At 34.8% G+C, this 23,026-nt stretch overlaps 1 protein-coding gene across 7 annotated transcripts in view; it reads right to left on the bottom strand.

Annotated features, from left to right (window-relative positions):
- The window catches only part of magi2.S (membrane associated guanylate kinase, WW and PDZ domain containing 2 S homeolog), a 375,483-nt gene that overhangs the window by 269,918 nt on the left and 82,539 nt on the right, over positions 1 to 23,026 (bottom strand). For all 7 annotated transcript variants that reach the window (XM_041588487.1, XM_041588488.1, XM_018255760.2 and 4 more), the window contains exon 2: positions 18,009 to 18,125. In XM_041588487.1, coding sequence (XP_041444421.1) covers positions 18,009 to 18,125 — 117 coding nt within the window. The remainder of the gene's footprint in view (positions 1 to 18,008; positions 18,126 to 23,026) is intronic.

Here is a 23,026-nt window from a genome sequence, read left to right as displayed (position 1 = left end):
GACTAATAGTTAACGGTTTTTGATGAGCAGAAACATTTAAGTGTGACAAACATGCAAAAGAATAAGAAATCAGGAAGGGGGCAAATAGTTTTTCACACCACTGTAGCTGTTGCAGAGATACCATAAAGCAATGCCAGCTTCAGTGTTCCTCTGTGCTATACAGCCCTTTAACAAATTGTAGCAACATGAATGGTACTTAATTGGCCAGTTCTAGAGTTAAAGAGAAAGAAACGAAAGCTTAACTAAAGAAGTATGGCCAGAAATGTACATTATTGGGCTTATTTATCAAAAACTTAATTTGTGAGGTTTATTTACTTCGAAAAAACACAAATGGTGGTTTATTACTGAAAATATGAGAATATAAAAAACTTCAAAACAATTGAGGAAAAAAATTTGACTACCAAAAGTTTTTAGAGTTGACTTGAATTTGTGAGTTTACACACTCAAAAATCTTGAATTAGAAAAATGCCTTGAATTTTGCCTAGGACTCCCACTGACCGACTCACCAGCTTTTAGATGCCGATTTTTTACATTGAAATTTCGAATTTTTTTTTTGCTTAATAAATACCAGACATTTGATTTTTTAATCTTTAGGCTGGAGTGACAAGTTCAGTAGATAAAATATGTTATTTACAGCCATATTAATTTTTAGGGTTTAATGCTCCTTTAAGCAATATAATAACACAACATTTCATATATTACTTCAGTTGAGTTGAGATAAAGAAAATATATAAATGATAAATTACATAACATTTGTTGACAGATCTGTTACTAAAGTACTGTTCTCTGTTTGCATTAGAAGGTACATTTGGTAATTAAAAAAACTCAAAAGATAATGTGATAATTAAAATAACCCTTGACAGATATTGCTCCTTTATTTGGCTTATCTCTTAACTATATGAAAATAATCAAAGTGGTAGTGTGAAATGAAAATGGGCACGTAGCAGATGGCATGAAGTAATCATACACTTAAATGACTCATTAAAATTCTATCAAAAAATATTACTGTAGCTACAAAATTACATTTCAGGTTTCCCTAGCTATATTTATTGCCAACCTAATTGGCGGAAAGATCAAAAAAGGTTTGCATGCAAATGGAAACAGAATAAACTATCCCGATGGTCTTGGCACACTCAGTGCATTGAATTTTGTTTTATAATATTTTGAATATTGAGACAATATGAGAACAACATTTCTAGAACTTTGTAAACATACATTAATAATTACTTACATTTCTTTGAGTCTTTTTTTGACCAAATTTTAAACTGTACTTTGTCACAAGTTTACAAATGATAATTTGAAAATCTATGCTTGGTTTCTACTTAGTAACTGTACTTGAGATGTTCATTTATCGCAGATCTTTACCTAAAACAGTTTTCTGCATGAAAGAAAATGCAATTTTGAGCAACTTTACAATATTTGATAATTAAATATTGATCAAAGAGATAAACCAATAATAATTTAAATTGCAATGAAATATACATCTTTAATTCACCTTTAGATTCATATCATATATCAAATATAATTTTTTGCTGCAGTGGCTTAGGAGAAGGACTTTTGGCAATGCTTCTGTGAGATTTTGGGAATGTTGACTTTCGTTCTCCTTTAAACCACAAGTAAGTATAATTATTTTCTTCATTGGGTGAGATAACATACTGAAAATAAAATATTTATGGGGTCCAGGTTTCATCTGAATAGCCTGTCAAACACACAAGACTTACGCACTGAAAATCAAGATCTTTTGTTTCTGAGAACAAAACTGAGAAGGAACATCTTGAGTTTTTAAGTGAGAACAAAAGGCTGTGATCTAATATGCAGTTTTGTGGCTCATAGAGGACTTTTGGATTGGAAATCAGATATTCTCTTACACTGCCTATTATTTTTGTTGATTAATCTATTGTTCTACATACAGTATATTATACAGTATATCATGTATTAAAATATTATAGGTGAATATGTAACTTGAAGTATTTTAAAACAGAAATTTACGGGCATATTTATCAAGGGTCATATTTAGAGTTCATGGGCGTTTATAAAAACTCCAATACTGTAAACTCCCATAAACTCAAAATTAAAAAAAAAAACAACCAATCGAAATTTATTAAAAAATAAAAAAAAATTAAATCCAGGTGAAATGCAAACTCGAATTTTGAAAATTTGATTTTCAAAAGTCCACCACGCGACTCCAAATTGATTGTAGGAGGTCCCCCATAGGCCAAAACACAGATTTGGCAGGTTTTAGATGGCGAATAGCTGAATTTGAATTCTTAAAGGGACAGTACATGATACATTTCAAAATTCGAATATTGAATTTTTTTAAACTATTCCCTAGTCAAATTACACTAAAATAAACTTGAAATTCAAATTTAAAAATTACAATTTTCAATTCGACCTTTGATAAATCTGCCTCTAAATGTAACCATTATTGAGCTGTGTTATTGTTATTTCTTCTTGGGTAGTACACATTGGAACATATATTAGAAAAGTGGAGAGGATATTGTTTACAAAATGCCCATACCTTTTCTTTAATAAGGAACGATCAATGATAAAATTATATTGCTAAGAAACCACAAATATTTTGATTAAATATATTAAATGTGAGTTTTGGTCATTCTACCATGTCTTATCCAATATGACAAAAAAAATCTATAATTTACTATAGTTTTAATGACTTGAAGAGGTAGATTGGATGAAAATGCTGCTTTCTTCTGATGAACATACCCTGTTTCATATGTTTTGAATAATTGCAATATAATCATCAGTTCTATATTTGAGACTATGCTTTTTATGAAGTTACATACAGAAACTATTTAATCTCGCTGTAATAGATACAGTATATAAACACTTTTTCACTGTATTAATGTACTGGGCACCCATCTTAAAAGCAGTATTTAATGGAAAATATTCAGAGAAATGACCAGAACATTTAAGAGGACAGATTTAACTGATAAAGAAAGGTTTGTCAAATGTTATTTTTCCTTAGGAAAGAGACACTTTAGAGAAGATATACTCTACTTTCTCAATACATTTTAATACAAACATTTTTTAACTTCTTGAAGGTCTTTCAGGTGACAGAAGGATATCCACCATGCAAAGCAAATTTCAAAGCAAATAGTAGCCAATTTGCCAGGACAGTCAAACCAGGACCATTCATGTTTTGTTTTGGATTGCTTCTGTTTTTCTTTTTTTTGTATCATCCCTAAAGTTGTGTACAGCTATTCTGAAAATCATGAACCATTACAAACAGGCTATATAATAACAATGAAACAAATCAGTTGCCAACATTGTTTTAAAAGTTGTTGGTCACCTTTAAATGAATTTTTAGTATGACATTCTGAGACAATTTGCAATTGGTTTTCATTTCTTATGTGTGGTTTTTGAATTATTTAAATTTTTATTCAGCAGCTCTCCAGTTTGCAATTTCAGAAATCTGGTTGCTAGGACCCAAATTCCCCTGGCAACCATGTATTGATTTCAATAAGAGACCGGAATATGAATAGGAGAGGCCTATTCATTGATATGAGTAAGAAAAAGTAGCAGTAATTTGTAGACTAACAGAGCAGAGTCAAAAGGAGAAGGCAAATAATTAAAAAATAAATAATGTAGACCAATTGAAAGTTGCTTAGAAATGACCATTCTATAACATACTAAAAAGTAACTCAAAGGTGAACCGCCCCTTTAATATTTATCTGACTTGATTCAATGAATGTAAAACATTATATTGGATTAAAAAAACTATTCATTATATAACAACCATAACTGTGTTTCAAATAAAAAACAGATAAAAACCAGCTTTCACAATTTTTTTGTGGCTGATCTAATCAACTCATTAATAATGGTGCCATACATGGGCCTTCTTGTATGATACCCAAAATGGCAAATGGCTTGCCAAAACAGATTTTCCATTTGTTTGATCCAACCGCCTCAATGACTGGAACAGGTGGAAATGCAGAGGAGAAGAAGTGAGAAGAGTAACTATTATTTTAAAAAAACATGAAGAGGCAGGAGAAGTGTCGCCAAAGTATTTACACACAAAAAGGTAAAAATAGTAGTGTTTTCCTCAATGTGTATTTCTTGTATACTTTCATATTAGCACTGTTGGTTTACTACATGTAGGGTCAAGCCACCTGTGCTAAGGTTAGGGTTGCCACCTTCATTGATATGTAGTCTTTCTTTAAACGAAGCTGGCATCAAGCAACATATTACCAGCTGGGATGGCAATATACTGGCCTGGTAGCAACAACGTCACAATCTCAGGAGTCTAATGAATACTCTAAATTGCTTCTACAAGTTTCTTTTTTAAATTTAGTGCACGTACATATTTATTTTCACGGAAGACTTTCTTTTTGGATAAAGTCCTGCAAACCCTAACAAGCCCCACATTTTATAGGCAGGCCTGTGGCAAAGGGTGTTTTGTCTACCCCTGCCATTTGCCGAAAACCAGTAGTGGTAAAAATGCCACTGACTTGAACTTATTAACTAGAGGTCTGTCATAAGACAACATGGTGCTTCCCTGTGAATGATATTAAGACTAATGACAAGTAGACAGGGGTGTTTTGACCACTACTGGTTTTCACCAGATTGAGCAGGGATCATAACGTCTATGTGCCATATGCCTTAGACTGATTTGTATGTTTTCAACTGTTAGGTTGATAGCTTGATAAGGGAGTAAAGGGCTTTATTTAACTTTTAAAAAGGTTTCCATGGGAACGGAAACTTCATCTCTTTATTAAGCAAAAACATGTAGTAACAGCAACAAAGGAACTGCATTTCTATTCTTCTGAACTGCAGGACAAGAGGATTTAGAAGCATCCAACTTCTCCACCCTTGCCAAATTACAACTCAAGCATCATTATTATCCTGCGGCAATGTGTGCTCCTTCCAGCATTCAACACAAACATCAATATTGTACAAACTGCAGACAAATGCTGTGATAATTGGTATCCCCTATGGCTTAACATATGAAACCTCTTACAGTGTACATAGCATAAAGAGTATTATGACTACATTTGAAGCTAAGTATGATTTACTCAGTTTATTAAAATTGTATCTGTTAGTTAATATGTGAAATAGAGGAGCAAGAAAAATACCAAATATGCTTTGTCCTGAAGCAATTGCCTCACATGCATTTTAATAGGTGCAAAAACAAGAGGTATTGAGAAAATTATATATTTAATAAAACATTTTTACTCTATTATTCACCACAGGAAAAAACTGTGATTCATACCTTTTACAGGAATAACTGCTCAGCAAAAGAATCAGCATTTATGCAGTTTGCAGTTCATTTAAGCTTTCATTACCAGAGTTAATTCCTTGTCATTTAAAAATATACCCCCTTCTGTATATTATCAGTGTATGAGTGCTTTAATGGAAGTCATGGAAACACATTTGTATCAGTAAATTGTTCAGTTCTGTGCAAGTGATATTTTTATGGAAATTATGTGAAATTTACATTTTTAAAATGTCAGAAGGAAGTACAATACAATTCTTTGAGGCACACAGTGACCAGTGCTGAAAAATGCTAAACTTGTGTATTTCTTTTTGTTCTCATGCCCACAATAATTGCTCTGGAAGCATGACGATTAGCCCCATTTCTTTCAGATGTATCATTTCTTATCAGCAAAACTTGTAGGATCCACGTGGTTTGCTCAAAAATGCAACATCAGATCAGATTAAAAGGGGATTATGTGAAAGGTGCAGTATCATCCATTAACTGATTTGCCAATGACCTTCAGAAGTGCTGATAGAAGGGATATTGGTTTTAAGTCTGGAAAGGCCTGATCCAATCAATTCTGAACAGTTTTCTGATAAAGCAATGCAACCGGTGAATATTGGTCAAAACTGCAGAAATGATGCTTCTAAAACAAGTTGCAACCAGTGCAGTAGATATAGTAAAGCCATGAATACCATCACCAATAACATATGTTGTACCTAGCTTTAAAGATATTCTGAACTGATTAAAACAGGTTTTTAATTAAAACTGATAAAAATGTCCAATAAGATGAAATTGATTTCTACCAAATTTACATAAATAACATTACAAATCTAAATAAAAGTTCATGAATTTGAGAGAATTAGGAAGCAGCATATAGAAAAATGGGACATGTTAGCATGCGTAGAGCCACATCAGTCTAGTCTAAATAGATTTTTCCCTGTTTCTTGTGGGCAGTCATAAGGTATAATATCTGAACACCTAGGGGAAAATTTACTAAAGGTCGAAGTGGCTAACGCTAGCGAAAATTCACTAGCATGACATAATTTTGCCACTTCCCCGATTTACTAACGGGTGCTGGCGTAAATTCACTAGTGAAGTAGACCTACTCTAGAGTTACTTCGCACCCTTACACCAGGTGAAGTTTCGCTCTGGCGAAGGGACGCAACTACGCTAATTCACTAAGTGAGGATTTTACTGAACATTACCTGTTGCGCCAGACTTTACTTCACCACCTCAGACCAGGCGAAGTGCAATACAGTAGATGGGGATTGGTCCAAAAAAACGCTGGCGTCTTTTACTTTTTATAGGGTGATAGCTGAAAAAGATGGAATTTTTTTAGGGTACCCTCCTTCCTCCCTACATTTAATAACATATGGCACCTAAACTATACTGTGGGCACACATGTAGAGCATTAGAATACATTTATTAAGGTTCCCTGGCCTTTAGTAGTGTAATGTGTTTGCTGCTGCATATACGGCCATTGTACTTTAACTGCACGCCGTATGCAAATTTGCCATCGCTAGCGTAACTTCAAACCACTGATTGTTATATCGCTAGCGAAACTTCGCAAACGATGGGAAACTTGGGCGCAACTTCAGAACTTTATTGAATTTGCACAGCACTGGCGAATCTACACCTGGCGAAGTGTGGCAAACTCACTGCGCAGTTACAGTATGTCCCATATGGCCCCACTTCAAGTTGCTGACTAACCAAGAGTTAGGGAGCTGAAAAGCAGAAAGTTGGGTTCTGTTCTGTTATGTTAGACATCCAGTCACTCTATCCTTATAGATTATATTTTTGGCTAACTATAATAGAAACATTTTTTATTTAGCAAAGCCTATCTATTTACTGGGTTTTTATTTTTACACTGAACTGTTCCTTTAACTATATGCTAGAGGAGACTGAGGACTATACAATGCACATCACACTTTTGTTTTTATTGCCGCATGTCTGTTTTGATAAACGTCAAGGTTTGTTTATTTAGGCCACGGTATATGGAAAACTCTGATTTTATATTGTCCAATAATCCTTTGGTTGAACCAATTCTCAAATATATTCTATTGATCTTATAATGCAAATCTTTAGAGTATCTGCATTTGCTTAAGAATTGTATTTATATGAAACCTGGGAGGCACCATAAGGGAATTAAACCCACTGATATTTTGCTTGTGATGCTATAACAGCATTTTAAGTGCAAATGATTTATTGCTATTTGAGAACAATATTATCCTACTAGGCATAATGATATATGGCTTTTGTTTTGTTGTTAGTATAGTAAGCTGGAGATCTGTCTAGACAATTGCAGGATATACTTTTCATGCACTTGAATCTGAGGACAGGTGAAAATCACTGAAAGTGCTACTATATGCCAACCCAAACCATAGAATATGTTTAGGCATTGCAACTTTTTATTAGGTGTGACATGACGTGTTTCCTATGGATTTTACAATGCATGTAAAGAAGATAATCATTTAATCGGTGTCTAAGTAAATGGAACTTTATATTGGAAATTATTGTTGTTAATCATGGCTTCATTCAGAGAACTTAGGGTCCAGTGTGTAACATATTGTGCTGTCACCTTGAGTTTGGGACAACAGCTGGTCACGTGTTCTCTTCTTCCTGTTCCTGTACAGAGAGTATATAGAAGACTATTTTACAGTGTACTGTTATATGGTGCTGTAAAAATTATTCTCTACAAGACCAGCTCCTGTGTGTGCCTGTGCTCTGGTTCACTGTCTCACCCTCATGCTTCTGTGAGTATCCTGCAAAGCCTGTGTAAGGGTAAGGCCACACAAGGAGATTCGGGGGGATTTTGTCGCCTGGCGACTAATTGCCTCATCTTCTGAGCGACAATCTCCCCGAACTGCCTCAGCGTGTTTTCCCATAGGCTACAATGAAAAGTCGCCTGCACTAATGCACACACGGAGGCAACTTTGGAAGATTGTCGCTCAGAAGACGAGGCGATTAGTTGCCAGCGACAAAATCTCCCCGAATCTCCTCATGTGGACTAACCCTTAGGTGTCTGAACAAATTTAATCAGGGACAAGACACAGGGCAAAGTTAGATGAATCTTTCATTAAACCTGAGAAACATTTAGGTTCAACATATGACATTTGAGCTGCTGATGAAACAACATCCCTTAGCCATCAGAGAGCTGTGATATATCTCTGACAGTACTCTTTAAAATAAAACTGTAATTATAATTATTACATAATTAACAACCGAAGGGGTCACTTAAAAAGTGTAGGGCAGGATGCAAGGTGGAAAAAAACAGATGCAAACAGTTGTGTTTTTTGTACATTTGCTGTCTGTTTTTATACATTTCCACATTACTGTGTGTGCAGAGTAATGCAGTGCAGAGTGGTTGTCATGAGTGGAGAGTGGGCTGGAGGTACATAGGCATTTAGACATGTATGTAAGCAAGCACTAGTGGGCACAGGCAACAACTCCTGAACTTACCACCAGCCCTATGGCAGGTAGTAAGGACAGGGTTGCCTTGAGCACCAGAACTGTATCTATCTATCTATCTATCTATCTATCCTATCCTATCCTATCTAAGTGTCTAGAGGACAATAGTGATGGATAGAGCTGTCTTGCGTCTGCTAGTGCTCTACACATGATACCATATTTCATATATGTTGCTAGATGCAGAGTACAGCTATTTGGACAGCATTGTTCTAGTGCACTGTTTTCCAGTGTTTGACATACAGGGGCACATTTACTTAGTTCGAGTGAATGAATAGAATAAAAAAAACTTCAAATTTCAAATGTTTTTTTGGCTACTTCGACCTTCGACTACGACTTCGAATACAACGATTCCAACTAAAAATCGTTCAAATATTCGACCATTCAATAGTCGAAGTACTGTCTCTTTAAAAAAAACTTCGACCCCCTACTTCGCCATCTAAAACCTACTGAACCTCAATGTGGAAGGTCCCCATAGGCTTTGTAAGCTTTTTTTGGTCGAAGAAAAATCGTTCGATCAATGGATTAAAATCCTTCGAATTGAACGAAAGGATTTAATTGCGGTAAATCCTTCGACTTCGATATTTGAAGTAGAAGGATTTACCTTCGGCAGTCGAATATCGAGGGTTATTTTTTTTAAGAACAGTTGAAGCATATTGGAAAGAAGCTTCCCTAACAAGGTACTGCAATGTATATACTATTCCAGAGCTAAGAACACCTTAGTGTCAGTGTAATTTCACCTTTCCATTGGCTCATCAATAATAATAAAAATCATTTTAACTTAAATTAAAAACATGTTTTAACATTTTTTTATTTCATCACTTCACTCAAATATAAGTGATTCAACAAATATGATAATGTGACACTGTAAGCTCAGCCGAATAGCACTGCAGTATGTGTACTACTTTTAATAGTATACAGTATATTATAAGCATAAAATGTGTGCATGCGCGCACACACACACACACACATTTATTGACATAACTGTTGTGAAATGAAGTAACTCTATAAATATAAAGTTCAATAAATCCTGTTAAGCACACATAAATTATATCTTGAGGTTTACTGACAACAGTCATACCAATAAATCAATGCCTATTGACGGCTGTAAACCCTGACAATTTAAAAGGTCTGCAAGGATGCAAACAATACAGCTGCAAGTGTATCCATCAGGATCAGCATATTTGGGTAGGTTTAAGCACAGGTTTGAAACCTTAATGAATGTATTTCCATAAAAAAAATGAATTTACATATTTGCACAGGGTCATTGTGACACAATTTCAGTTCTATGATGTAATATCCACCTTACCTACAAGTGAATATACTGTTTTATAATATAAAATACATAGGTATATTGTAAGGACATCTGTTTGTGAACTGCAAGTCTCTTTACCAGTCTTTGCTAAGTATTTAATTGCAGTATTTTGCCAATAAAGAAGTGGACGTTGGTTACTAATCAATATCCCACACTGATGAAAAAACAATTACTAAATATTAAGTAATATCCCCGTAGAGCGGTTCTGTGGCAAATGTCACAGACAAAATCATTTATGCAGAACAGTCCTCTGCAACCACAGATCTTACTGTCTCTGATTAATGCTTACATAGTTTCCTAAAGGACAAAAGATTTATGAAGAAAAAAAAAAAAAAGCCATAAACTTTCTTCATTTGTGTGTTTTTGAGTTTATATAGGGGCATACGTGTAAAATGAGAATTAAAAATGAACATCAAAACTAATATTAGAGAAGTTTTCCCAAAAACACAGGGTTTTGTGCATACAGTGACACACATTTATATGGATAGTACTTAAACTAGTATTTACACATAGAAAGACATGATAAGCAGTTAGTTGGAACAAAATATACAGCTGTTTTCAGTATAAGCTATATACAGTATTTCTCTCTTCACTGCTACAAGTAATAATAATATAGTCTAGACATTATATAAGTATATATGAACGAATGCAATCATTTATACGCATTTGGGTATTACAATGCAAAACCCAGCATCCTAATGAGCAACTGAATGAACCCGTGATGCTAAAATGGAAAAAGATTCCACTGAAGAACTTAGATACTGGATAGTGCTTCATCACCAGTTTTGATTTATTACCCTGTATTAAAACTGGCCATAAATGATAATAAAAAATCCTCTCACTCTAAATTTTATTTCCTATGAAGTGATCAATATCTGTATGCCTCGAAAATTCTGGTAGCTAGTGTACTAGTGGATTAGAAGCCTGGATACCCAATTTATAGCTAAAGGGATAGAATAGATAGAGCTTTTGGAAATAAGTTGATATTTTTTAATATATGACACTATTTTTTTAGATGCACGGAAAGTACTTGTGAAGATATCCTACCATTAAATCTTTACACATCCAAAATGCTTGCTTACTACTACAGTTTAATATACCCTGTTTTTCCATATATTCTCTTCATATATTCTCTTTATTATTCCTTCTTATTACAGATGCAGAAGGATCTGCTCAGTGTTAAATTAGAGCTTGCCTTATGCATTTGAAAATGTGTATAGGAAACTGGCATTCCCATTTTTTGCATGATTGTAAGCAGAGTGAATAATTTTGCAACTACATTTTCCATGTAAGTTTAAAAAATCAAAAATAGATGAATAAAAACAATTTCCCCAGTATGAAGCACATAGTTGTTACTCTGAAATAAAAATGCCTTTTAATTTCACTTGTAGGGCCTGCTAATCGGAATGTAATAAATGTAAGGACACGAAGCATCCCCATAACATTTTTTTCTAAAGAAAAAGCTAATTTTACTGTATATCCATCTAGATTGAGCATTTTAATTAAACAGTAGATGTAGTTATTTACAACTTTAGACAATGCACCATTATATATATATATATATATATATATATATATATATATATATATATATATATATATATATATATATATATATATATATATATATATATATATATACATACATATATATAAATATAAACATACATACATATAAGGCAGAGTATTACAATGTCTGTATATGTGCCTGCAAACCCATGTATTTGCCCATTATAATATAACATGCAATAAATTAATATTTTGTAATATAAATAAGGCAATCCTAATCCATTTGCCCTGAATCCCACAAAGAAGGGCATCCCTTTGGCCATCTCAGTGCTTTGAAAGAATCTTTACAAATATATTGACTTTCATTTGTGCACCTCTACTGGTATGGATGAAAGGATCATTGTGTAATGATGGAGTGGCTATTAGTCAAGCTAAAAAAGTCTCTATATATTCTTGTTATAAAGAAAAGAATGTCCTCCAAAAATTAATTGTTTTGGGCCCAGTAATTGGATTAAAATAAGATGCTTGCTGACTGTTGCATCAACCAGTAGTTGTTTTTTCAAATCATGCTATAAAGCTATGGTATTGTTTTAATCCAAAGTATTTATCAAAATTCTGTAAAAATGTTAACCTATTTACGGTGCCTTGTTTGTGCATGGATTTTCCTGCAAATTTCAATAGGGAGAACCTTTAGGGGCAAATTTACTAAAGGGCGAAGTGACTAATGCTGGCAAAAATTTGCCAGTGTGACGTCATTTTGGAACTTTGCCGATTTACTAATGGGCGCTGGCATAAATTCGCTAGCGAAGGAAATAGACTCTAGCGTTACTTCGCACTCTAACGCCAGGCGAATTTTCGGTCTGACGAAAGGACGTAACTACGCAAATTCACTAAGATGCGGATTTTACTGAACGTTACCTCTTGCGCCAGACTTGCCTTCACACCTCAGACAAGGCGAAGTGCAGATAGGACTTGGTCCAATAAAAGTTAAAAATTTTTCTAAGTCCCAAAAAAACGTTGGCATCTTTTCCTTTTTACAGAGTGATAGGCTGAAAAAGATTGTACATTTTTTTTGGGTACCCTCCTTCCCCCCCTACATTTCCTAACATATGGCACATAAACTATACTGTGGGCTCATGTGTAGGGCAATATAACAACTCTATTTTCTTTTATTAAGGTTCCCTGGGCTTGTGTAGTGTACAGTATTTGCTGCAACATATACTTCCCACTGTATGCAAATTATCTAACGCTAGCACAACTTTGCTATGCCTGCCGTAGTAACGCTAGCGCAACTTCGCAAGCGTTCAGCGCTGGCGACGAAACTTCGCAACTTAGTGAATTAGCGTTGTCTGTGGGAAGTTGCACCTGGCGAAGTGTGACAAAGGCGGCGAAACCGCCACTGGCGAATTTTCTCCAATTAGTGAATTTCCCCCATGGTTGGCAGTAATGAGGCAAGGCAGCTCATCCTAGTTCTATTTAGTTGTTTAGTTGTCTTCTTCCTACTTACCCACCCTACCCTTTCTCCTTCTATACTGTAAATTCATTATTTAAAATGTTAATTGTCACTATATAATGGTATCTTTATAGATTGAATTTAATGTATAATGAACCATAGTTTTACTCTGAAAATGCCAGTTATTTTTTAGGCAAGCTACCCCCATTAACTACAGGATATTTTTCACAACTTTTTTAGTTTGTTTACAACTAAGTTGATAACTGTGAGCCCCATGTATAATCAGACTTGCTGTTAATTAAATGTTCTACATCATTTCAGCAAATACTGTATCTATAAGGCTGAAGTAAGACTTATGTTGTGAAGAGTAATTAACTGTATAAGTACAAAGTTGACAATATTGTAGTGTCTTGTATTGTTTTAAACCTTCAAGACTTGCCTCAGGGACAACACTGGGATATCCAGGGAAATGAAACAGCCATCTGCCCTGGCCCATAGTCAGCCATCCAGCCCCTGTATTGCTAAGCTTGAATTTCAAATAGAAAAGCGTTGTAGGATAACAAATCAGACAATGTAGTAAAACATTGCTTTTAATAAATTTTTTGAGGTGACTGGAAGGATGCTAAATGTAATCCCATATTATTTGTCCTTTCCGAGTTTGGCATTAGCATAATATTTAATAAATCATGTCTCTATAAGCAAATATATTTCTTTTGAAATAGCCTCCATAATTTGGGTGCACAGTGAAAAAACAATAGAAAGCTCAGTTTCACTTTAAGGAACTGTAATTATAATCTATTATCAGTAAAAAGTTGCTGGCAAAACAAACAGGTATTGCAAGGTGATATGCCAATAGCACACAAGCCATTTTAATATGGGGTATCAATCAGGGATATGTTTCAGAGGGAAATGAAATGATGCTTCCAATATACCTGTACAAACTAACAACAGTATTCAAGGCCTTAAAGCATTCAGCTTGTTGTGTTACATACATAGCCCACCACTAGTCTATTAAAACATTAAAAAATCTATCAAACAGTCTTACAGTTGGCAAGAAAACAGAATGCAAGGAACAAGGTATCTCAGCTTTGAATTACTTACTTCAGTGCAGATTTATATATTCACCAGGGAGGAAGGAATAAGTAATAGATAACTATTCCAAGGAAGAATGCAGCATGCAGAATGATGTCCTTCCATGTAAATCAACATGGATCAAACAAAGGCCTACACTATAATAATAATCATTTTTTTGCAGCTTGTGCTGATATTTAATAATCATATCTTTTAAAAGAGATGTATTGTATGCTGAATGAGTAATTCAGTGCATTTATTTATTTTATGGGTAACAGGTAATTTCCATAATGGTTGATATCCCTGTATTCATGGCATTGTGCAAGTTTTCAGAGGTAGCCAAAGTGTTTATAACCTGGCATAGACTCATTGGAGCTTGCATTCTGCAGAACAATTAGTTTGCACTCAGAACTCCCAGGGTTAAGACAATTCTAATGAAGGACACACAGGGCATATTCTTTGCAAGATGAAAAATACTCTATTACATGATTCTGGCTAAATATGTCTGTTATTGCGAGTTTTGGAAAATTATATTTCAGTAGGTGAAAGGTTGCACAGGAGCTTTTGGATACTCCCTGCCAACTAAAAAACACCAGCGGATAATCCTACCAGTGAGTCAGAGGCCTTAGAGAGCACATATACTGTATAGGCTGCCAAGCTGTGTAACGGTTCAGATCACAGAGCTAATCATATCCTATAAACATACATAGCATTAATACATATAGATACTAAACTGAAAAACATTGATGTGATATTAATAAATAATCATAGCCATCTCATGATACATCTAGTCTAGATTATGTTTAATAATATAGGAATTGGCTTTTTTTTATTCTGGAAATATATTTTATTTACAAGTGTCAGGTTTCAGCATGGAATCAGCTTGTTCCAATTTGCAGAAAAATACATACTGTACAGTCATTTTTCATTTGACATTCTTTTCTGTGAATTTATGTTTGTTTGCAAAAAAACAAAAAACAAAACAGAGAACAATGTATTGTACAGCATTTTACTATTTCATATGTGAAATCACGAAATACAAGTGAAAGCAATTTTGTGGCTAACGCTGCTATTCTTTTTTCCTGTTATCTCACTCCTAAACTGGGTCAGCACCACAAAGGACATTGGCGCCCAGAGTTTTGTTTTTGCCATGATTCAAGGTGAGACCCTTGCATCAAAAAACAGGGATCACTATTTAACCTTTTGAATTTCTGTCTTTTTAACTACCAATTTGCCTCTTTTACATCTCTCTCTCTCTCTCTCGCTCGCTCTCCAGGTCTAAGAGGGTAAAATGTGTGTGTGGGGAAGAGAAGGCATTGGGTTTGCTGACTTTTTAAATTGTTACACAATACTTTACATATTCCACAGCACTTTACAGAGATTATAAATCATTCATAATGGTCTCTGTCCCAGTGGATCTTACAATGTAACATCCTTGTCACACTGGCACTTGCAGAAGGAATCCCAGGATGGAATCATGTCTAATACCCCTAGTGCTACAAGGTTGCAGTGCTATCCACTGTACCATCATGCTGCACAAATAGATTGAATGCTGCAGTAACTGTGTATGGGAAGTGGGCGAATGGGAGGCTGTCCATAATGGATTAGTAATGGAATCCTGTGGAATGAGAAAATCATAATAAAATACTCAAAGATCTTGAATGTTTCTAATTTGTGATCACTTTTCTTATAAAGCCAACCGTACTTCTGGTTGATTGTTATTTAACAAGGAAGAAACTATTTTTAAATTAAGGTCAATGAGATGTGCACAACTATTATATAATCAAAGTTTTCAGTGCAACTATAAATAACAAACAATTAAGTGGAAGGGCTGTATGCTACCTCCCCCCCACCAAGCATGTTAGGAACAAGAACCACATATATGTGTGAAACACCCCTCTATGTGAAATTTATATTGTTGTTTTCTGTTGTGTTTGCAAGTAAAAAGTGTAGTACAATCTGTTGCCTGCCATTCTTGTCCTAGAAAAAGTAAATAAATTGTAACTGATGATGTTTTTTGACAGAACACACTTATATAACTAAAACATGGAAAAAGAGCTTTTAAATTCTCACTTGAATCACCACCTACAACAAACTTTTGGTGTCATGTTTAAATGATGATGGCAGCAGAATTGCTATTGAGGGAATGAACAGCAGAAAAGGAATAACACTCAGTAAAGCAGAACATTTTTCCAACCCAACTAATGTATTTGGGGGCTTTAGCTCTGCATTTTAACAGTAACACATTTTAACATGCAGGGTGATATGAGGCATTTTTTCTGCCATGCTTTTTAGAGTTCCAATTGGTCAGTATCTAACTACTAAATCACAGTTTATTCCTCTCTGTAAGACTTAACGTTTTATGGGGAAAATCTCTTGATGAGCAAAACCACAACAATCAGCAATATCGTTTTTTTGGTACCAAAAATGTACAATAAAACAGAACATATCAGTACACACTACAGAAGGCTGCAGCAAATTGAACACAAAAGGATGTGCAGGAAAGTGATAGCCAAAGTTACAATGTTTTAACAAATCTCAACAATTTTTAAACAAACTAAAGTTACATTGCAATTTTTAGTCATATATATGCATACTACTTTCCCTGCAATATTTGAAAATGAGTGCCTTTTATGAAACCAACTACAGGAAATGAAAATTCTATCCTTGTAATACTCTATCAAGCACAGGTTGTTGTATGCCCTTATCTTGTATAAGGATGGAAGTTGATGTAGCATTTTTCTTTACATAATTCTAATTCCAATTACTGGGAGTTAACAGGATGAAAATGCCAGGTCTGCTATTCCCCTTTTATAGAATAAAGCCTTTGGTGCATGATTGATGATAACTGAGCTCTAGATCTCATGCATAGAGCACTGATTCACTCAGCTGCTGGGTGTATACTTCTGACAATGTCATATTTTAAAGTGAAACAGCACTGCATTCTGAATGTGACATACATAAATTGGCGGACTGGGATGCCAGCCCACCAGAAAACCTTAGACTATGGGTCTTCTTTCCAAACTATTATCCCTCCTCTCCTCACTCAACTTCCTTATTCTCCTAGTCTTTTATCTCTACATACTATAATCTAATCTTCCATTATTAAGCCCCTTAAGAAATATGGAATGAACATGAAATAGGCCAAATGGTTAGAAGCAAGACATTGACACCTGAGCCCACCAGGAGTTTTCCTTGTATCCCAGTGGGCCAGTCCGACACTAACATATATGTGACATTTCTTAAAGAATTCCTTTTTACATGTGCATCCCAAGTTTTACCTAAACTTTATATCCCAATATGCTAACAGAGCCCAAACAGAATAATACAAACCAATCTAAACCAAAATCCCAACAATGGCAACATGAAAAAGTGGCTCATGAAAAAGGCAAATAATTATATAGAAAAGGTAGCATGGATATCATCCAGGGACTCAAGTCTGATGAAAGCTGTGCAAGGTTTATAGTCAGTGCTATAAAAATACCTGCAATTCTTGCATTAAATTTACTCTGGGATCTATTTTTTATGTGTACTGGATGAACTCTATACTCTTGTGAATGCCTCTTATCCAGTCTGATACCAAAAATGTTTGCAGCAAGTTATTTAACAAGCATAACCCTCAGGCGGATTTGGCCTGTTATACAGATTGTTCTCATTCTTCCTTTTCCAATTACACACATTTCAGGAAATTATTGTAGCACCAAAGGTAAATTACATTATTTAATGCAAATTGCTTAGCCACTTCGTGTTTCTTTTTTTTCATAATAAAATTTATTATTTTCAATTTCAATAGTTAATGTGTTAAGCAATATAATTTCAGCTTGGTTGTGGGACGTTTTTGTTATTTTTTTTAAACTCCTTAAATGTCAGATAACAAAATCAGGCAATTATGCTAAATCTGTTCTCATAACCAGAACATGTAACCTTTTAAGCATAACCACTGTGTTTGATATGCTACACTGAATACAGAGAGTACTCACATGGCACTGTTCGGAGGTAGAGGTTGTCTCTTATTATCTGTTGTAGTTCATGATCCACTGAACCCTTCTGAAATCGTAAATTGAGGTAGCGGCGAAGATCTTTATCAACAATGCCTCCTGAAAAATTAGAGATTAATTATGCCCATGTGAACAAGGAAAAGTCAATAATCCATAAATCTTTTATATAGTTCAGTATAGTCAGTTACCTTAAAAATTAAGAGAAAATGACACACACAGGGGCTCGTTTATAAACTTCGCCAGGACAGATTGGTTCGCACAGTGAATATATTTGTCCTGCGCATTATTATATTTACAATAACAGTACTGGTACCAAATGAAAATAACAGCATTAATTATTTGTTGAAAGTGTCTTTTAGAGTCAGTAATGCTGAAGTGGTGAACAGCATAAAGTGGTGGTAAGATGAAGACCTCTCCATTATCAATCAAATCAATCAAAATCAATCAAAAATCTTTATTGTCAATATGCTTGTTACAGTATATTGAAATTTCCGTTTCACCCAGCGCCCCCATTTTGTTGCAGACATAAAAACGATATATTTAAAATTATGTTAAAATTCAGAGATAAAAACTTTCACAAGTCTTATCCACTTTAAAGGGATACTGTCATGGGAAAACATCTTTTTTCAAAATGAATTAGTCAATAGTGCTGCTCCAGCAGAATTCTGCAATGAAATCCATTTCTCAAAAGAGCAAACAGATTTTTTTTATATTCAGTTTTGAAATCTGACATGGGGCTAGACATTTTGTCAATTTTCCAGCTGCCCCAAGTCATGTGACTTGTGCTCTGATAAACTTCAATCACTCTTTACTGCTGTACTGTAAGTTGGAGTGATATCACCCACTCCCTTTTTCCCCCCAGCAGCCAAACAAAAGAACAATGGGAAGGTAACCAGATAGCAGCTCCCTAACACAAGATAACAGCTGCCTGGTAGATCTAAGAACAACACTCAATAGTAAAAACCCATGTCCCACTGAGACACATTCAGTTACATTGAGAAGGAGAAACAGCAGCCTGTTAGAAAGCATTCCTCTCCTAAAGTGCAGGCACAAGTCACATGACCAGGAGCAGCTGGGAAATTGACAAAATGTCTAGCCCCATGTCAGATTTCAAAATTGAATATAAAAAAGTCTGTTTGCTCTTTTGAGAAATGGATTTCAGTGCAGAATTCTGCTGAAGCAGCACTATTAACTGATTCATTTTGAAAAAAAATTTTTTCCCATGACAGTATCCCTTTAAGTATAAAATCCTTAGCCTGCACCTAATTTAATACATGTGAAAATTCAACAAAGGACTGACATATATCACTGGAAATAATGAATACTTAATACTTGCATATTGTTCCAAACCGTACTGTGCAATGTTATAGTTTCTGCAATATTTGTAATAATTTTGAGCAATACAGTCAATTCTATTAAAACCATTTTTAATCTGCTATTGATCTCTTTAAAGGAAAGGCTTGCAGCACTTGAGGTGCCAAATGTTAGACACCCGAAGTGATTGTATTGACTTACCTGAAACCGTGGGCTGGTGCTCCTATCAGCAGAAAACTGCACTGGCCCGGGGTTATGCCAGTGAGCACCACGGATCGATTCTCTTCCGGCATCTTCTTTCTTCAAATTTCCCACGGCAAACGCATGCGCAGTTGAATGAAATAGCCGACTTTTTAGTTAAAGTTCAGCTTTTCATTCTACTATGCATGCACAGCCATGTGAAGAAGGAGGAAGACGGAAGAAGATCACTCCATGGTGCTCACTGGTATAACCCGGGCCAGTGCAGTTTTCTGCTGATAGTAGCACCGGCCCGGGGTTTCAGGTAAGTAAATACAATCACTTGTGGGTGCCTAACATTTGGCACCCCCAAGGGCACCAAGCCTTTCCTTTTCCTTTAATACACTTTCTACCTAGTTCCCTTGTGTTTATTTGATAATAGCCTGGGAAGTGTGTGTGCTAAACAGTGATGGTCAAATTTATTTGCCAGTCATGGATTTTTCCGCCGTTTCGTCAATTTTTCAGTGATTTGAAACGGGACAGTTTCTCTCATCACTACTGCTAAATTTTAGCCTCTTTTCTTTTCCTGCAAATATAAAATCAGGATGAAACATTCACTTGGCAGCCATTGTCCACCAAGAGCAATACTTAACACTTTAGTTTAGTTGATTTCCCTATGCTTAATGTGTAAAAATCATTGAGGCTTGATCCTAAAACCAGATTATAACTTAATTTACATAACATAGTGGGGCTCATTTATCAACACTGGGCACATTTGCCCATGGGCAGTTTACTAGAGCAACCAATCAGCGATTAACTTTTTAAAGCCAGCTGCAAGTAGAAAAATGAATGCAGCAATCTGATTGGTTGCCATGGGTTACTGCCCATGGGCAAATTTGCCCAGTGTTGATAAATGACCCCCATTGTATTTGCTAATTTCTAAGTAAATATTTTGAAACCTTGCTTAAATAACAAACTGAGTGAGGACATAGGCAGCAATAGAACCTTTGCCTGCTGTATGGCTTCAAAGCAATTCCCATACCAATGCTTGGGCTAGAGGTGCCTGTATGAGTATCCAATTGGACCAAGAAAACATGCTCCGCCTGTATCTTGTCAATTATTTCTAACCTCCTATTTTAATATTATGAGGAATTTATATAAGCAAGCAAAATAGTTTCCCTTGCCTCCTGCAATAACATTTTTCGTCATATGAGAAAATAGTTCATCTTACATATGCAAGAGAGGACCCCTTATAAATATTCACACTAAATACTTTTATCATTTGTCCACCATAGTAAAAATTAAAGTTGAAGTACATGCATTTGGATGCCTTCGATGTTATGCTTTTTGCTTATTCAAGAAATCATTCAAGCTACACTTAAATGTCTAGTATTTCAAATCACTCTGCAAAGTTGGGTACTGTGGCTGGCACATCTGCAATAATTACTGGTTTGATCCCAATACTGTATGTCCCTACCTTACATACAAATGTAAAATGTTTGAGCCGAATTACAGAAAAACAACTACATTTATCACTGAGAAAATGCAATTGTAAATTGAAATGTATCAGTATGAAGTGATTTACTTGAGTAAGTCTCATCTACCCTACATATTGTCATTTATTGTTGATTCTGAAAATGTGATTTTTGTCCATAGTCCATGAGTCCATAATCATACATTCCTTGCAATGCTTTTTTAAGTTTTAACTACATTAGCATCATTACCAAACTGATCAAGAAAAAGCATTGTATTAACAAAATGGACATTACTTACAATCGAGTGCTCATTAGTGTTTCACTTGAAGAAGACAATAGCTAGATTAAAAGCATTTCATTATATTAGCAATGCCAGTGCTGGAAGCCAGTTATATCTGAATGAACATATTAATATGAAGCTGATCCTTTTTCTGTTTTCATGAAATATTTATGAACATCTGTTTTGCTGAATACTGTAAATTTCAGAATTTGAGACTCACAGAAGTTTTCAGGGCCTATTTACTGTATGCAGGTGTGGAAAAAGAAGCCTGAATATTAGCCACAGTTTGGTACAATTTTAGTTCAATACTTTAGCACCCTTTAATTAAGCCAATACATTTTGGTGATTTAAAAAGTGCAGAATTTATCTAACACAGTGAAAAAAGACCCAATGATATTCATTATCTTCAGTAGCATAAAACATATGATCTCTAGTACCCCCCCCCCCAGCATTCCTAGCATTTCTGTAATCCCCACATCTCATTTCTGTAATCCAGTGGCACTTGGGATATCTGTGTCCATATGGTGCACACAGGAGATAATTGTAAAAGCATGCATGTAGGCATTTGCTTATACATTATCTGCATTTGCAGACAGTGATTACTCTTAAAAAAGAACAAACAATTCTGATTATCAAATAATTATCTGCATTGTTACAAATTTATAGCATCAGGCAAAATGACTTGTGTTTAATAGTAACGTGTTAGTCACATGTTAAGACCTGCAACTGAACTTTCACACCTGTTTGCATTTGATAATTGTGCCAGTTTCTTTATACACTATCCTGGAAAGTGTTAATTAATGGTGTCAATTCTTTTTTGCATATATGTGCCCCTTTTGTTTGTGCTATAGACTATAGATTGCAATTGTGGTTACACTTTTAGCACCGATGTATTCATCACTTTTTTATTCACGTCTGCCCTTACATTTCATGTTGCCTATTGAGAATAATAAATATTGTGCACAGCATACTAATACATTGTGACAGTCCAAGAAATTGGCTGCCACAAAATAATGAATGTAGTAGGTCTACTAACATAAGCCAGAATTACTTGCCTTATAAAATTCTCACTGGCGCGTGTGATTTTAGTAGTGTATAGTAAATTATAGTTATTCTTACCATGCTCCTGAAAGACCTTCTGCAGTCTAGACTATTTATTTGATAATTATGAAATATTGTAGATCACATTAACTAACATGGGCAAAATGAAAAATAGCAGCACGGTCTGCTTCACTACAGGGATCCACTGGCACATTGGCACTACGTGCAAGTGCTTTATGTATGATAGTTTAATGGTCTCCAATCTGTGCATATTTCAGAGCCTAATAATGGAAAATGAACCCTATTATCTTTCAGATATAATTGACTTTATATTCTATAGTATGCCTATCAGTCTTAGTTTCTCAAAAGCTAGATATATTAAACATATTTTTATAGAAAAATGGATACAATGGTAGTTAAATCAAGCTGAAAGCCATCATTTATTTAAATGACTGCTATAAATCGAAGACAATCTTCCCATACATCTGTTAATCAAATGGCTTTTGATCATCTTGTTTACTTAGGTATTATCCAAGAGTAATACATATGGAATGTTTCTTGTTTAAATAGTTTCTCTTGTAAAACATGTCACACATACAGTATAGCCATCTTGCCTCTGTTTCTCAAATATTTATTTTGTACATTTATTTGTACTTTTCACTGGGTATTGGCAAAGAAAGGAGATTCACATATTTATAATGGAGCTGAAAAGT

Source organism: Xenopus laevis, chromosome 3S (genome assembly GCF_017654675.1).
Source record: "Xenopus laevis strain J_2021 chromosome 3S, Xenopus_laevis_v10.1, whole genome shotgun sequence".
Taxonomy (NCBI): domain Eukaryota; kingdom Metazoa; phylum Chordata; class Amphibia; order Anura; family Pipidae; genus Xenopus; species Xenopus laevis.
Note: the sequence above shows the minus strand (reverse complement) of the source record. Positions and strands in the feature narration are given on the sequence as shown.